The sequence below is a fragment of the Tachyglossus aculeatus genome, chromosome 3 (genome assembly GCF_015852505.1).
Source record: "Tachyglossus aculeatus isolate mTacAcu1 chromosome 3, mTacAcu1.pri, whole genome shotgun sequence".
In the NCBI taxonomy this organism is placed as follows: domain Eukaryota; kingdom Metazoa; phylum Chordata; class Mammalia; order Monotremata; family Tachyglossidae; genus Tachyglossus; species Tachyglossus aculeatus.
In genome coordinates this window covers 90,776,522-90,795,049 of record NC_052068.1, presented here as the reverse complement: position 1 = coordinate 90,795,049, position 18,528 = coordinate 90,776,522, and the positions used below count along the sequence as shown (strand labels likewise).

At 45.5% G+C, this 18,528-nt stretch overlaps 1 protein-coding gene across 1 annotated transcript in view; it reads right to left on the bottom strand.

The window, feature by feature from the left end:
• The window catches only part of KIAA1328 (KIAA1328 ortholog), a 338,663-nt gene that overhangs the window by 279,829 nt on the left and 40,306 nt on the right, over positions 1-18,528 (bottom strand). Inside the window, exon 5 of the mRNA XM_038744068.1 lies at positions 771-886. Within this exon, the coding sequence (XP_038599996.1) occupies positions 771-886 (116 nt within the window). The remainder of the gene's footprint in view (positions 1-770; positions 887-18,528) is intronic.

Below are 18,528 nucleotides of genomic sequence, written 5' to 3'. Positions count from 1 at the left end.
TCTACTCCTACCATTAATTCCAGGATCTGGAACAATTTCCTTTGGGATTAATGTCACTACATAAAACTCCCAACCACATGCAAGAGCTTCAAGGTGATATGGGATAGAAAAGGGTCACTGAACCTGTGGCCTATTTTTCTTCCTCTAGTCTTTAAAATTAGAAGCGTTGCCTTTATTTTATCCTCTTATTATCCATCCTGTCCAGTAAACATTAGCAATGCAAAAACAGGTTGGGGGGCGGGGGGGCAGAGAGAAGAAAAGTCTCTCTAGTTACAAACCAATTTTTTGTGTGGTTTTTCAGAAGCCACTCAGTTGCACTCATCTACCGTGTGAACACTTGTCATTTACAATATCTAAGATTCCCGAGTATTTTTCCCTCTGCTGACTTCAGAGTTAGTTCTCCTTGAGATTGTCAGGCCTGCAGAATGCCAAGTTCCGGGAGCTCTCAGTCTCAGGTATAGTTCCCAAGTAGACTGGGATAATACAATTGCAAAGCCGCGTTTAAATGCAGGAATTTCTGTTTGTCACTTTCAGTTGACAAATAAATACTTCATAGCCAAACAACATCGGGGGACAGCTGGGTGGCAGTTGCAAGCTCAAATGAAGTGACAGTACATGCTGACAAGTTGTCTCTCTGATCGCCTTTGAATGGCAGCACACAGGGGGTTTACGCCCTGCTCCCAATGCCAGGATTTCTCCGGACTTCGCGTTTTCTCCCCAACAGTGACCCTCCCTGCATACCAGAAACAGCAGCCATTCCAAAAGGATATCTTCCCTTTCTTTGATGATCAGTTCGTTCTGCTCCTCCAGCTGTCTGATCTTCTTCTCAAATGATTCCTGTTCGGCTTTTAGTCGTTCTTCTGTCACTTCCTTTTCCTCACTCACCCTGAAACCCAGGAAAAAAAAAAAAGGCGGGTGGGTAGAGAAAGTCTGTTAGAATTAAATGAAGTTCATGCCCACATTCTTCAAAGGTTTTCATATGGTAAACTCTTTGGGGATGCTCTATCACTCACGGTTGTCAATGTTTTATTTTTTTCCAATTTAGTTTTTCATATGGCAATTTTCCCCACCTTTGTAATAAAATATGCATGGGATTTTTGTGAAGAATATTTCCAATCATCACAGTTCTCTTAAAATCGGAAAGTCCTACACAGTAGGACACAGATTCCCAATTACCGGGAGATATTCCAATTTTAAAAAGGTATCTGTTTCACTTTTCAACATCAAAAAAGTAGTCAGACCAATTTGTCTGGGATTTAAACTTTTCCCATACTTTGATTTAAATTCTGGTAATGAAATCAACAACAACACACACACACACACACACACACACACACACACACACACATCTTTGAAATATCTCGGGATGATGTACCCTAGTAGTCTGACTTTCTCCTGGCAGTGTCACACTGCATTTCTTGGCAGCATATAAATAACTGGGCTGTGATTTAAAAATGACATTAATATACAGGAAGGTTTGTGCAGAATTTACTTGAAGTTCAGAGAGGAACTGTAAAAGTTAGAAAGTACTGAGATTCTTTTTTCCAGTTATCATATCACCCTGAAATTTCTTCCCATTCAAATCTTCAAAAAAAGGCCACTAGTGCTTCCAAACACGATTGGAATACGATTATAAATACGATTGAAACATGGAGTTTTAAGAGCTTGCCTCTAGAAGGGCAGAGAAACTCTGGCAGTCTTAAGGTGTGCTCGAAAGATTTAAAGTCACAAACAGAACTTCAAGCAATGTGCATGGCTATGAGTTGCTGGAAGGCCAATCTAAGGAGGTAAGATTTGATTGACATGGGGTTAGGGAGATGGCCCAAAAATGAAGAAGCAGAGTGTCAGGGCAGGGCTACACTGAAGACTCTAGACCGTAAGCTTGTTGTGGGCAGGGAATGTGTCTTTTATATTGTTATATTGTACTGTCCAAAGCACTTAGTACAGTGATCTGCACACAGTAAGCCCTCAAATATGGCTGACTGACTGCTAGGAGAAACAAGAGGCAACTTTAGCTGCCAGCCAGTGAAAAATCTTCTTTGGCATGGTTCATAAGGGCTAGTCACTTACTGGATTCTCCAGCCACATCCACACCTCCCGCTAATGAAGCACTGGTGGTATCTTCAACTAGAGCTCCTCTATTTATTTTATTTCACCCTGTAGCTCGATATACTAGGCCGTCAGGCTTCTGCTATGGTTCCTCTGTTCCTTGATCCAGACTCCAACAAAAGGGTTGAGTCTCAATTAGCTGTGGCTAATTTAGATAAACGGGCAGCCTAGTGGAAAGAGCACAGGCCTGGGAGTTAGAGGACCTGAGTTTTCATCCCAGTGCTACCAAATGCTTGCTGTCTGACCCTAGGAAAGTCACTTCACTTCTCTGTGTCTCAGGTCTCCCTCCAACTTAGACTATGAGCCTCATATGGGGCAGGGACTGTGTCCACCTTATTAACTTGTTTCTACTCCAGCGCTTAGAACAGTGTTTGACATGTAGTAAGCGCTTAGTAAATGCCAAAAAAAGAAAAAAACCAAGATGATAGAGGAAATTGAGAAGTTTCTGAATGAGGACAGACTCAAAGGAACCAGGGCTACTCAGTTAAGAAAGATGCGGGCAGACTAGAGGCATGATAAAAGCAGACAATATCAGGATGGTCACGAACAGGGCAAACACAGAATGGCTGTTCAGCAAATCTCTTCACTATTCATTCATTCAATTGTATTTATTGAGCGCTTACTGTGTGCAGAGCACTGTACTAAGCGCTTGGGAAGTACAAGTTGGCAACATCTAGAGACGGTCCCTACCCAACAGCGGGCTCACAGTCTAGAAGGGGGAGACAGAAACAAAACAAAACATATAAACCAAATAAAATAGAATAAATATGTACAAGTAAAATAAATAGAATAATAAATATGTACAAACATATATATATATATATAGGTGCTGTGAGGAGGGGACTACCAGGACAAAGGGGCAGTCTTGAAGCTGGTAGATTCAAACAAACAGAAGTACACACTTCTTCAAACTTAAGGTCATTAGCATACAGATTTTAGTAACGATTTTTTTAATGGTACTATGTGCCAAGCACTGCACTAAGTAGAAGTAGAATTTAATTAGGTCAGACACAGTCCCTGCCCCAACCGGGGTTCGCATTCTGAGGGAGAACAGATAATGAATCCCCATTTTCAGATGGGGAAACTGAGGCAGAGAGAAGTTAAACTGACTTGCTCAGGGTTACACGGCAGACAAGTGACCGAGCCGGGATAAGCAGCCAGGTCCCCTGACCTTCAGGCCCGTGTCCTTTCCACAAGGGCACGTTGCGTCTCCTAATTTCTTCCCAGAGGAAGCTGGGCAAGCAGAAAATATTTAAGAGAGATAAAACTGCAAATGAGATTTTCATCAAAGATTACTAATGGGAAAGTTGGGGACGAAGAAAGAAAAAGTGAATCGGTAGATGGCCTATCCCTAACCAGGGGGATGGATGTCAGAGAATCAGCCATCACAGTGATCTCTCAAGCAATCCCCGGGGTAACTAGTAGCGGGATGCTGGCTGGATGGGCCGCTGACCTGGTTTGCCCAAAGGCCTTATATGTTCTGTACGGTGAACCAGAGTGCCCTTAAAATAAAATAAAAAATTTAAAAAAGTACCAGATGACCCTGACCCATCCCCAAATGGTTCCAGGACTGACCTCAGCTTTGCCAGCCAAACTGAGTTCCTTCCCATCCACTGCCCCAGACTTCCTGCTTAATGCCAGAACGAATCTGATTTCCTAGGAATGATCTGGAGGCGATCCAGAAAGTTCCAACCAACCCCTGGCCCGGCTCCAGGGTCGAGTAAGTGCTCTGGGTGAGAGCCAGGGGCTCGTTTCAATCATTTAGTCGAACGCTGGAATTTACTGAATGCTTACTGTGTGCAGAGCATTATGCTAATACAGCAGAATACACCATCCCTGTCCACAAGGAGCTTACAGTCTACGGGGGGGACGGACACTAAAAGAAGTTACAGTTGGGGATAGGGTGGATATCCAGTCCTTTAGGGGTTCAGATCCAAGCTTACAGATGAGCCCACTGTTGGGTAGGGACTGTCTCTATATGTTGCCAACTTGTACTTCCCAAGCGCTTAGTACAGTGCTCTGCACACAGTAAGCGCTCAATAAATATGATTGACGATGATGATGATGCAGGAGGGAGGGCAGGTAGAGCAAATGAGGACCTAGGGCTCTTGGAGGAGACGCGATTTTAGAAGGGCTTTAACAGTGGACATAGCGGCGGTTCGTCGGATAGGAAGAGTGAGAGAGTTCCTGGCTAGAGGAAGCACGTCGGCCAGACGTCGGACGGTCACTTCCACCTCTAGATGTCATGACCTTAAGTATACCACCCTCAAAGGTCTGCCCCCAAGTTCACCCCTCTCTTCAAAGGGGAAACAAGTGTGCTCTAGTGGAAAGAGCACTAGAGGAGCACTAGTGGAGTCAGAGGACCTGCGCTCTAATCCCAGCTCTGCCACCTGTCCGCTACGTGACCTTAGGTAAGTCACTTCATTCTTTCTGCCTCGGTTACCTCATCTATAAAATGGGGATTAAATCCTCGCCCCTCTAACTCAGACTGTGAGCCTAATGTGGGACAGTCAGTCAGTCAACCACATTTATTGAGCGCTTACTGTGTGCACAGCACTGTACTAAGTGCTTGGGAGAATATAACATAACTAATAGCAAACACATTCCCAGCCTACAAGGAGCTTACAGTCTAGAGGAGGAGACAGACATTCATATAAATAAATAAATTACAGATATGTACAGAAAAGTGCTGTGGGGCTGGGAGGCGGGGTGATGAATAAAGGGAGAAAGTCAGGGTGACCCAGAAGGGAGTGCGAGAAGAGGAAAAGGGTTGGAGGAGGTGTGCCTTAAATACAGCTTTGCAGGGAAAAGAGTAACAGCCTGTCGGATGTGTCCAACCTGATAATAATAATAACGGCATTGTATTAAGTGCTTACTATGTGCAAAGTGCTGTAATAATAATAATAATAATGGCATTTTATTAAGCGCTTACTATGTGCAAAGCGCTGTTCTAAGCGCTGGGGAGGTTACAAGGTGATCAGGTTGTCCCACAGAGGGGCTCACAGTCTTCATCCCCATTTTACAGGGCAGGTAACTGAGGCACAGAGAAGTTAAGTGACTTGCCCAAAGTCACACAGCTGACAAGTGGCGGAGCCAGAATTTGAACCCATGACCTCTGACTCCAAAGCCCGTGCTCTTTCCACTGAGCCACACTAATTATCTTGTACCTACCCTAGCGCTTAGAACAGTGTTTGACACAAAGTAAGCACTTGACAAATACCTTGAAAAAAATGAAAAGTGGGCTCCCCTAATCAAAGAAAAGAATTGAAAACAAGAGCTACAAATGATTTTCTTGAGAGGTAAGAACCACTGAGTAATCCTGGCTTCCAGTCTGGGGATATATTAGGAAGTAAGGAACCATCTGGAGAAATACTCTGCATGCCATAATTGGCAGGTACCCAGCTTATTCAATTTCAATCAATCAATCAATCATATTTATTGAGTGCTTACTGTGTGCAGAGCACTGTACTAAGTGCTTGGGAAGTACAAGTTGGCGACATATAGAGACAGTCCCTAACCAACAGTGGGCTCACAGTCTAAAAGGGGGAGACAGAGAACAAAACCAAACAAACTAACAAAATAAAATAAATAGAATATATATGTACAAGTAAAATAAATAAATAGAGTAATAAAAATGTACAAACATATATACACATAATATACATGTATTATATGTATACATATAATTTGAGAGCAAACCCAGAACTCACTGGAACCTCTGGTTTACCCATAGAGGGTGATAACATGAGTTACAAGCTGTTAGATTTTACTTTTGTTTGGATTACTGCTAAATGTTTTACGTAACCATTTTAATCATGCTTGTACCTTGAGGATTTTGGTGTAGTTTCCAATTTTGAAAATCTAATACAAGTCAATGCAACTTTCCCCTATTAAAGTGTCTATGCACAACACTATGCACAACGGAAAACTCACAGAAATTGCTACATCAATCATCAACCATATTTACCGATTGCCTTCTGTGGGCCAATTAAGCATTTTGAAACATATCTCAGTAGTATAACACAGGGTTCGCCCTGCCCTCGCAAAACTTTCCAACTAATGGAGGGAGGAAAGTGAACACAAATCACCCAATGGCCAAAAGGAGTAGGAAGACAGAGAGGAATTTGAAAACAAAAGAGAGATTAAGTAGAAAACTATTAAACAGATCTTTCTACATGAGTGTTTAGGTGGCTGTTGGAATGGAATTACTCAACATTAGTCAGTTCTCCTAGAGCACAAAGTCTGCATTCTTGAAAAACTGTGCATTAAGGAAACTTGCCCCGCGGCCTTCACCCCACATCCAACACCATATACGTCTGCACAATATTTTCTTCCAACCCCACATTGCCTTCAGTCCAAACAGACACACGTTGTCGGAAGGATTTTCCCCAATTCTGCCATCACGTTGTATCCAAAACCCATAATGGGAGTGCACGTTCTGACAGAACTGTAGGACTTGGAAGGTTGGGGTGGTTAGAGAAGGGCTCTCGAAGGAGGTGCCTTTTTATTCATTCATTCATTCAATCGTATTTATTGAGCGCTTACTGTGTGCAGAGCACTGTACTAAGCGCTTGGGAAGTACAAGTTGGCAACACATAGAGACGGTCCCTACCCAACAGTGGGCTCACAGTCTAGAAGACTGTAGGATGGCTTTGAAGATGGGAGGGAGATGGTTTGGCGGATCTGGGTGAGGAGGGAGTTTAATGCAGCGGGAGAGGTGTCAGTGGGACATTACCAGGGGATCTCTGCCCTAAATCCCAGCCGAGAGAGCCCCCGGAAACACTTTAGGAGCTCTCGGTCCTAAAGCCCCCTAGTTCTTCCAATGCAGGCTTGGGGAGGCTCCAGCTCTGTGCACCCCAAACCCATGCACCCCTATCACTGCATCAGCCCTCATCTGAACCCCAAGCATCTCCCTGAAGGCAAAGGGATCATCGAGGACTAAATGACCACCCTCCTCCCGAGGCTGCCCGCAGGAAGCTTGCAGAGAAAGCCCTCCCTCCTGCTCCCGCAGATCCTCAAATCCACCCGTCTCCCCGGCACCCCGAACTTGCCCCCAGCGCCCGCCACAGGCAGACACCAGGATCTGAGATCTCAATAATATTTCATCATTTTTCTTTTTAACTCGGTAATAACAAACACAAAGCCAGTTCACACTGCCTTCTTTTCCCTGGATGTAATACTTTTCCCCCTCGGGACCCTCAGCCCTCCCGTATGGGTGGAGCACGGAGCTCGAGATCACCTGGTCCTTCCCCTTGTTCTCTCAGAGAATCCCAGGGCCCAGTCTCCCCATGACAGAGGGACTCAGATACAGGGTTTCTGCATGTGCATTCTCCCCCTCAGGGACAATTATCCTCGGTCTTCCTCGAATCTCCAGGATGAGCTAACCCTAATCAGGGCTCTTACCTGATCCCTCCCTGTGTCCAACCAGAGTCCACAGCACGAGCTCTTCCTGCGCCTTGCTCTCTCAGGCTTGCTACCACCTCTCTCTCTCAAGATGGTCAAGGGTCTTCTCCACCAAACACCTAAATCCCAGCCCCCTTCTCCCCTTCCTTTCCCATCCTCTCTGACTGGCTCAGCTATTTACCCTTCTTCCCTCAGAGACGGGCACCGGAGAGTGCCTGCCCTGGCTTCCTTCTTCCTCTCAGTCTGGTCTAGCCGAACTGGAAGACACAGCGAGTACCGCTGTCAGAGATGGTAAAGCCGCAAACCTGGGAAAAGCAAAGAATGTGAGCCAGACTACGAGAGTAGTGAAATCAGAGAGAGACAGCTAATGGAAAGCCTGGAAGCCAATAGTTATGTGTTTCTGTTTTATCCCAGAACAAACAGAGTGATTTCTAAAGAGGGTTGGGCATGGTTTGGGATAAGCATTTTTAAGAATTGAAAAGTGTGGCCGTATGTAGAATAGAGTGAAGGCAGGAGATGCTTGAGGAAGAAAGAGCAGTAAATAAGTTGAGGGGAGGTGAGGACTTCAACCAGGGTGATGGTTCAAGATGAAAAGGAGAGGGCAGATGTCTGAGGAAGAACCTTCAGGATTTAGAGATCGACTAAATCTTGCTGAAAAATATATGAGATATTTGAGGAGAATTAGAAAAAAAAACACTCTGTTGTCAAACAATAGTTACTTAATCAGGTTTCTCTGCCATTCTGTTGTTGTGATTTGACTATTCTTTTCTAGTTACTCCGCTCTGGGAAGTGGCAAAATTAATAAGCTATGTTAACTACTGACGGCAACAATTCTTCTATCGGACTATCTACAGATACGCATGGCTTCCGTGGCTTCCTTGTGGCCCACTACCACGCTTAATATGAGCAAACGGATTATTACTGGGCTTTAGTACAGAGAACAAGTCAATAAAGCAATCTCAAGATTTGATACCATATGTAATCTGTCTCCTTGTTCAATTTATGTTCAATAACTCTACGTTTGGGTCTAAGTCCAATAAACCATGTGTCACGATACACATTTTTCATTTGAGGTTTCTCAGACCGCAAAGTAACAAGCAACTATATTCTGTCATGGGTGAATCACGGTAAATTTTTACACATCCCAGCCAAGAACTCTGCTGGCTGTCCTCAACTTCCCATGGCTCTATGCTTTCCTCTCTCTACGGGATTCTCAAAGAAACTATCGTCTCATAGGTAGCAATAATAAAGTGTTAACTAGAGTTCAAACTGAGAAATTAGCTCATATAAGCAAATGCCATTTTAATTAATATACATTCGGGGCCACCCTATTTCATACACTCAGGATTCCCCCAAAGGTCAGGTCCAAAGGACCATTATTTCACGGCCGTTTGGTCACAAAGAAATGCCCCCTGTATACAGTGGCTCTGAACATTTCCCCACAGACACAATACTGAAGAAGTCGCCTCTCTGCAGGACTCGGAAAAATGAAGCCTACAGTTCAAAATGGACTGACCATCTTTAATTATAACTTCGGCAGGCCTTGGCAACTTGACCAAAGCAGAACGTGAGATCTACCTGGGCTACATGCTCATGACTGATGTGGATTCTGGAGTTCTGCTAAGATGCCCTGGCAGATTTAGCTAATGGGGTGGCGTTTTCCATCTTCTGGCTGACGCGCCCTGCCCTCTACAATGTTAGCTCATCGTGGACAGGAAACGTGTCAGCAAACTCTGTTGTACTGTAGTCTCCCAAGCGCTTAGGATGATGCTCTACACATAGTAAGCACTCAATAAATACCACTGATGAAGATGATGATGGTGACGATGCCTCTCTTACTTCACTGGCCTTCCTGGCTCAAAGTCAGACAAGATGACCTATGGTTCAGGGTACCTATTCAACACGAAGCTCCTGGGCTAGATCTACCCCAAGAGCTTCCCCCCACCATACACACACCATTTAAAGTTTTTGGAGCACCTATGTTTTTCTAGAAGATTTCAGATCTGACCACATTTCATTCCCTAGTTGAAAAATATTGAAAGGATCCTCTCTTGCAATGCTCCGACGCCACAGAGAAATTCTACGGAGGCTTCCAAAGGGGAGGAAAAAAAAAAACCCACTCTCAATGGTCTATGAAAAATTAAAATTTAACTTTCTTATTAGACTGCAAAGTACTTTTAATTATGTCAAATGAAAATATGATTAGGTTAAAAAAGAGTAGAGCTGAATAAATATAAAATAATAATGTTCTACTAATTTCACAAGAGGAAATTAATGTTGCTGCACATTCTCTTTTTCTTCTGAGGGATGGCAGAGAGAAATATCAAGTTATCCTCTGGGAAAAATCAGAGCATCTGAGCCTTACAAAGAACCCAGCCCTCAAATGAGTTAGTGCACTGGTGATCTTTGGGGAACTGCGGATTATTTGATGGTATTGACAGAAGGTGACCTAGTAGAATGAAAGTTTTTTAGATTTCTTCTAACACAGCCGAATATGTCAAGATTGGACAGGCAGCCGCAATTGGCCCAAAGAGCTGACAATTTCCTTATGCTTGGGTTTAATGATTATAGTACAGTGTTTACTTCTCTTTTCCTTTAAAAACCGTGAATGGCAAAACATAGCGGTACTGGGGGTAGGGACTGTGTCTACCAACTCCACTGCACTGTATTCTCCTACGCGTTTTAGCTCAGTGTTCTGCACAGAGTAAGCATTCAATAATACTTATTGTTTAACCGAGAAGCAGTGTGGTATACTGGATAGAGCACAGGCTTGAGAGTCAGAAGGACCTAGGCTCTAATCCTGGCTGCACCACCTGTCTGCTGTGCGATCTTGGGCAAGTCACTTCACTTCTCTATGCCTCAGTTCCCTCATCTGTAAACTGGGGATTAAGCCGGTGAGCCCTATGTGGGACATGAATCGTCTCCAACCTAATTAGCTTGTATCTGCCTCAAGCGCTTAGTATAACGCCTCACACAGTGCTTACGAATGCCATAAAAAATATATCACTGATTAATACTCTGTTTCTACTTGGACAGCACTGTCCAGTTTACAGCCCAATTTGGGATGTCTGGCAAAGTCATTCATTTGCCAACTTCATTCCAACCACTCTGCCTCCTTCTCCACCCCAACAATTCCCACACTCCTTGGTAAAAAGAAGGCCTTCCGGCCAGAGACAACCTACTCCAATGCCGTCCAAATACGGCCTTCATGGTGCCTGGGATCACCAGGCCTCCTGAATCTGACCAATACCCACTCCTTTGCTCCAGACAACTCCCGCTGAGTTGTCTCTTCTCCTTACCACCACCAACCTCGACTTTGAAGCAAGTGTAAAAATAGGGCCATGGGAAGGCCTCTCTCCCTTCCCCAAATTGAGACAAGGAACAGACTGCACACGCATACAGAAGCAGCCTGGCCGCGTGGTCAGAGCACGGGCTTGGGTGTCAGAGGACCTGGGTTCTAATCCCTCCTCCGCCCCTTGCCTGCTGTCTAACCTTCGTAAGTCCCTTCACTGTGCCTCAGTTCCCTCATCTGTAAAATGGGGATTAAGGCTGTGAGTCCCATGTGGGACAGGGACTGTGTCCAACCTGATTAGTTTGTATCTACCCCAGTGGTGGAGCCGGGATTAGAACCCAGGTCCTCTGACTCCCAGCGGACCACGTTGGTTCCACCTACCAGCCACACCAATTGTTTCACTTCCTAACTCCTCCCCCCCGAACTTCCTGCCACACAGTACTAAGCGCTGGGGTAGAATACAAGGTAATCAGGTCCCCAAATGGTGCTCATAGGAGGGAAACAGGTATTGAATCTCCATTTTACAGGTGAGGAAACTGAGGCACAAAGAAGTTCAATGACTTGCCCAGGGTCACACAGCAGGTACGTGGGAAAGCTGCCCGTGGCCTCCAACTCCCAGGCCCATGCTCTTTCTACTAGGCCATGGTGTCCTGAGAGAAGAAAGTCGAGTGAGGGTGGGATTGAAATCATACAAAATCATGACAGGACGGACAAAGCAACAACAAAACTCACACTTCTGGAATGAGGGGAGAAAAAAAAAAACCAAACATTTCTCACAGCAGAAAATGTTTATAGGACCAAGAGATAAATTTAGGACCACTCAGTCAACTGTGGGCTATGAGAGGGACCAGCTGTGGAGGCTAGAGAGAAAGTTTAGAATTCCTATAGATCTGAGGAAAAACTAGGGAAGAAAATGGATGTGAAAAGAGGATGATGGTACCATTGTGAGAGACAGAATTCTAGGCGGGATGGGAGAGAGAGAGGGAGGGAGAGGGAGGGAGGGAGAAGGAGGGAGAGGGAGGGAGGGAGAGGGAGGGAGAGGGAAGGAGGGAAGGAGGGAGGGAGGGAGAGGGAGGGAAAGGCAGAAGAGGGAGGGAGGGAGAGGGAGGGAGGGGGAGGGAGAGGGAGGGAGGGGGAGGGAGAGGGAGGGAGGGAGAGGGAGGGAGAGGGAGGGAGGGAGAGGGAGGGAGAGGGAGGGAGAGAGAGGGGGAGAGAGAGGGGGAGAGAGAGGGAGAGGGAAGGAGAGGGAAGGAGAGGGAAGGAGAGAGAGGGAGAGGGAGGGAGAGGGAGGGAGAGGGAGGGAGAGAGAGGGGGAGAGAGAGGGGGAGAGAGAGGGAGAGGGAAGGAGAGGGAAGGAGAGGGAAGGAGAGAGAGGGAGAGGGAGGGAGAGGGAGGGAGAGGGAAGGAGAGAGAGGGAGAGGGAGGGAGAGGGAGGGAGAGGGAGGGAGAAAGCTAAGAGGTTTCTCTTTCAGACCTCAATAGCTATGGGACCCAGATGGAGAGTTTGAATTAATAGGCAGCAACTGTATAGGAGGCAAGAAACCAGAGTAAATGTATAGCTCACCATTAAGATCTCACCTGATCCGAGCTTTTAGCACCCTTTTGAGAGCACTGTAGCATTTTCCTTTTCAAAATAGGGAGGCACAATGGTTTAAATCCGATGCTTAATAGAACAGCTGTTTAATGACACTCCTGGGAGAAGAAACTCCCAGAGTTTGCTCTTATTCCCGCCACTTTCCCCCCTCTGATTGCACAAATACACCTCAATATAAAAATCACAGGTACATAACCATAGTTAATATTGATTTTGTTCCCCTCTTAATAAGCCTACTGTTTCAAGCTGCAAATAAATGGATTCATAACTGAATGTGTTTTGCCATTTTTATGATGGGCAAATCTGTGGATGAAAAAATAATGGGCAAAAGCCAAAGGTATAGGTGCACTTTCAGAAAAAAAAAAACCCTCAATTACATACACAAGTAGCCACCAAACAAAAGTAAAGTATGAAATAATCCGTGTGCTGAGAATAAATAGCAACAGGAAGAAGGTCTGTGAAATTGCACAGCATTAGTTTATGGAAAACTATTGGGAAGGAAGCAGCTGTTGGATAAGAGTAGAAATGAAACTTTTCCCATTATATCACAAGCACGCCATTATCAGCTTCTGGGGGCAGGATGGAGGGGGGAAGAAACATTTCTTTTCAAGGATTCTTTCATTCTCATCAATTTCACAGGCGTAGTGTGCTGAGAATGAAAAGCAGCCAGAATAAACTAATGCATGCCTGTTTTCCCATCTGAATGCCTCGCTTCCTTAAAGCGGAATTCTATTGATAACGCTCTTTGATATTTTCATTACTTTTGCCCAAAAAAGAGTTATATATCTTTAATTGATTCGTTATGCCATTTCTAATCATGAATATCTTTCTCTTCATTAAATATTTAATTTCTTTAGGGTCACAGCTTTTAATGGACTTATCTATCTTCAACCTAAAAGCTCTTAAATCTCACAAACTGCCAATGGCCATGTCATCTTCGGTTGCAGATCATTTTATTTGATTTTTTTTTTTACCCTGGTGCCGAGAACAAACAAATCCTATTTTTGTTAACTCGATTTTACACTTGTTTTTCCAAACTTGAGGGAGAAACTTCGAAAACTTGAAGGCTTAACCGGGAACACAAGAAATCAGTTTGAAGTCAGCAATTAAGCTTCTGAAAATTATCTGGGTGACACTAGCTTGGCAATTGGGGTGCGCTTGGAGTTATCCCTATGGAGAGGTCACTTGGAGAAATGAAATTTAAATCTCTCGGTGGTAACCGAGGCATTCACAAGCTTTGGGTCTGGTTTTGTGACACAATCAAAATAAGGTGTACCTCCTTCCTGCCACGACTGATCAACAGAGTAATCGATTCAACTGAAGCATTTTGAAGTCCCAGGTGAATTGAATGAAAATAACGGGCATTCTGGTTGTCCGATGAGGTCCATATACAGCAGGGATGGACAATTATTAGAGAAGCAGTGCGACCTAGTGGAAAGAAAACTGTAACACGGACCTTGGAGTTGGAAAGACCTGTGTACTAATCGCCGCTCTGCCATTTGTCGGCCCTATGACCTTGTTCATTCATTCACTCATTCAATCGCATTTATTGAGCGCTTACTGTGTGCAGGGCACTGCAGTAAACACTTGGGAGAGTACAATATAACAATAAACAGACACCTTCTCACTTCTCTGGGCCTCAGTTACCTCCTCCACGAAATGGCGATTAAGATGGGGAGCCCCATGTGGGACACAGACTGTGTCCAACCTGATTAGCTTGAATCTACCCTAGTTTCTTAGAACAGTGCCTGGCACATAGCAAGTGCTTAACAAATATCATAAAAATGAAAAAAAAATTAAAAGTTGGGTCTGGGCTCTAATGCCAGTTCTGTTTTTGCCCGCTGTGTAACCTGCAGCATGTCCTTAACTTCTCTGTGCCCCGGTTTCCTCATCTGTAAAGTGGGGGGCTCATCATCTGAGTCGGGAAGCAGTACGGTCTAGTGGAAAGAGCACGGGCCTGGGGGTCAGAGGACTTGGGTTCTAATCCCGGCTCTGCCCCAAGTCTGCTGTGTGACCCTGGGCAAGTCGTTTCACTTCTCTGTGCCTCAGTTATCTCATCTGTAAAATGGGGTTTAAGACTGTGAGCCCCATGCGGGACAGGGACTGTGTCCAATCTGATTACTTTGTATCTACCCCAGCATCCAAACTGATTACTTTGTATCTACCCCGGCACTCAGAACAGTGCTTGGCACCTAGAAAGCACTTAAACTCCACAATTCAATCAATCGTATTTATTTAGCGCTTACTGTGTGCAGAGCACTGTACTAAGCGCTTGGGAAGTACAAGTTGGCAACATATAGAGACAGTCCCTACCCAACAGTGGGCTCACAGTCTAAATTATTATTATTATCATCTGTTCTTCCTTCTGCTTAGACTGTGACCCCCAAGTGGAACAAGAACTGCATCTAATCTGATATTATAACCTACCCCAGCGCTCAGTGCAGTGCTTGACACATAGGAAATGCTGAAAAAGAATACTACCATAGTATTTGGCCCCAAGGACCACTTGCCATGGTTTGTAAGTGACTGTGGGCTGGCTAATGGGTGGGGTGGGATGGAAGGAGGCGGAGGAAGCCCAACTCCAAAAGCACAGCCACGTGGGCCCGCGGCAGTCCTCTCCGACGCCGAGCCAAGCCAACTGTGAATACAGCTAGTCAATCCCGCCCACCGCTGGTTTCCGGATCGTGGCGGGCCACGAGGGGACAACCAGTGTCTGGGGTTGGCACGGAGCAAGGAACCAGCTGCTGCTGGCAGAAGCAGCTGGCCGAGAGCCCGAGCGGAATAAAAGCGCTTGGCAGGCGGCGTCTGCCCACTCCCGAAGGGGACCAGGTGATGGGGTGCCCCGCTGGGCGATGGGGGAGATGCTCCCCAGCTCTGAGGGGAGGCTCCCGGGCTGGGCGACGCTGGCACGAAACCAGAGAAGCGGGCACTTCTAGATGCCGCTTTGGCACGCTTTTCCAATCCCCCACTGACTGGGGGGAAGCAGCGTTTCTATTTAAAGTCTCATAATAATAATAATCAATCAATCAATCGTATTTATTGAGCGCTTACTGGGTGCAGAGCACTGTACTAAGCGCTTGGGAAGTCCAAGTTGGCAACATATAGAGACAGTCCCTACCCAACAGTGGGCTCACAGTCTAAAAGTCACAGTCACAGTCTAAAAGTCTAATAATGGCATTTGTTGAGCGCTTACTATGTGCAAAGCACAGTTCTAAGCGCTGGGGAGGATACAAGGTGATCAGGTTGTCCCACGGGGGGCTCACAGTCTTCATCCCCATTTTACAGATGAGGGAACTGAGGCAAAGAGAAGTTAAGTGACTTGCCCAAAGTCACACAGCTGACAACTGGCGGAGCGGGATTTGAACCCATGACCTCTGACTCCAAAGCCCATGCCCTTTCCACTGAGCCATGCTGTCTTGGTTCCAGGGGGTCTCTACGGGGGTCCCAACGGGAGCTGCCACTTCTGTACTTCCCAAGCGCTTAGTACAGTGCTCTGCACACAGTAAGCGCTCAATAAATACGATTGATGATGATGATGATGTTTAGAGTGAACTAAGAGGACATGGCCCAAGGCACAGCAGTGAACCCCAGACCCTCAATTTTTACCTAGGTCTTTAAGTAGATTGGTGATAGCAACCATCAGCCCTCTGTCAATATTTATACTTAAGGGCTGCTGTGACCCCAACGGTTGAGAGGCTTGGGAGTGGGAGGAAAAAAAAATTAAAGCAGCTTATAGAGAAAATAATATTGGTATTGGTTAAATGCTGACACATGGCAAGCACTGTTTTAAGCGCTAGGGTAGATACAAGATAATCAGGTCCCACATGGGGCCCACGCCCCTTCTAGACTGTGAGCCCACTGTTGGGTAGGGACCGTCTCTATATGTTGCCAACTTGTACTTCCCAAGCGCTTAGTACAGTGCTCTGCACACAGTAAGCGCTCAATAAAGACGATTGAATGAATGAATGAATAAGGCAGGTACTTAACCCCCATTTTGCAGATGAGGGAACTGAGGCATGGAGAAGTGAAGTGACTTGTCCAAGGTCACCCGGCAGACAAGTGGCAGAGCCAGGATTAGAACCCAGGTCCTCTGACTCTCAGGCCGGTGCTCTTTCCAACAGGACACGCTGCTTCTCATTTCTCACTGGCTCCAGGACAACAGAAGGCGGCATAGGAGGGTCTCCCTAAGAACTGCCCAGAGGGAAGAGAGTCCCTCTGATTTAGGAGAGGGGATTTTGCCCAGAATATTCCCCAGCACCGTACCACCAAATCAATCAATCGTATTTATTGAGCGCTTACTGTGCGCAGAGCACTGTACACCAAATGCCATATTTACTTGTATAACTGCCCCCACTTGATAATTTCCTCATCCCAGTTTTAGAGGAAGAAATCAAATAATTTTTTCTTGGTGCCACATGATTTTAAGAAAGCGGTGGGCACAAGGAGATTTCTTTTTTTTTTATAGTATTTATTAAGCACTTATGTGCCAGGCACTGTACTAAGCACTGGAGTAGATACAAGCCAATTCCCACACAGAGCTCACAGTCTTAATCTCCATTTTACAGATGAGGAAATTGAGTCGCTACAATAATAATGACGATGGCATTTATTAAGCGCTTACTATGCGCAGAGCACCGGTCTAAGTGCTGGGGAGGTTACAAGGTGATCAGGTCGTCCCACGTGGGGCTCACAGTCTTAATCCCCATTTTACAGATGAGGGAACAGGCACAGAGAAGTGAAGTGACTTGCCCGAAGTCACGCAGCTGACAATTGGCGGAAGCGGAATTTGAACCCATGACCTCTGACTCCAAAGCCCGGGCTCTTTCCACTGAGCCACGCTGCTTCTCTACAAGATCCTCTATAAGGATCCTGGATATCAATGATCAGCATTGCACTAAAATGTCAGGGGAGGGGGTTTCTTCTTTGAGACAGGTGTACTCTGTGGTAGGAGAGAAGATGGATCAGAAGACCATAAATGTAGCAAAACCAGTTCATGCCGGGGAAGGAAGTTTCTTCACTGAGATGTACAAACTCCTCCAGGGTAGGAAAAGGAAATGGGTCAGAATTTGATAATGTAGCTCAGTTGGCTCATGCCAGGGAAGGGAAGCTTCTTCACTGAGATAGCTCAGTAGGCAGTAGAAAAAGGGAAGTGGTCAATTGCTGAGAGCCTGTTGTAAGCGCTTAGTACAGTGCTCTGCACACAGTAAGCGCTCAATGAATACGATTGATAATAATGATAATGCAGCACTTGGAAGAGGGTAACAGAAAAGAGCCCAGTCTCAAATGCCCGCTGACCTTTCTCTTACTTCTCCCCTCTTTTTTGCTTCTCTTTTTCTCCTCCTCCCCTTACTGTGTGGGCAGGGATTGTCTCTCTTCATTGCTGTACTGTACTTTTCAAGTGCTTAGTACAGTGCTCCACACACAGTAAGCGCTCAATAAATACGACAATGAACAAATTGTAAGATCTGATTCTTATACAACCCCTGCGTAATAGCCCCAACCCCTGTTTGGGGCTGCAAAAAAAATATGCCAAAAACTGAGGCAATTATGAGAGCACATATGGTAATGGGATGACATTTTTACTTGTCTTACAGGTTTTCATTCATTCAGTCATATTTATTGAGCACTTGCTGTGTGCAGAGCACTGTACTAATCACTTGGGAGAGTACGATACGACAATAAACAGACATATTCCCTGCCCACAAGCTTACAGTCTAAAGAGGAGCTTTCAGTCTAGAGTTTTCACATCCACTCTCTCATCTTAGCTCCCAAAAGTCCTGCAGCACAGAGAGAAACAGGAATTAGTATCTTTTTACCCAGAAGGAAACCAGGCACATAAAGGTTCAGTGACAATGCAGCAGCAATCAATCAATCGTATTTATTGAGCGCTTACTGTGTGCAGAGCACTGTACTAAGCGCTTGGGAAGTACAAGTTGGCAACGTATAGAGACGGTCCCTACCCAACAGTGGGCTCACAGTCTAGAAGGGGAGTCTAGCAGCAGACCCGTGGCAAGGTTGGGACTCGAACCTAAGCCTTCTGAATCCCACGTCTGGGCTCCTTCCGCTACACCCTGCTACCTCAAGCCATGAGGTGAGTGAAGGGAGCTCTCAAGTAGACTTGGAAGCAGAT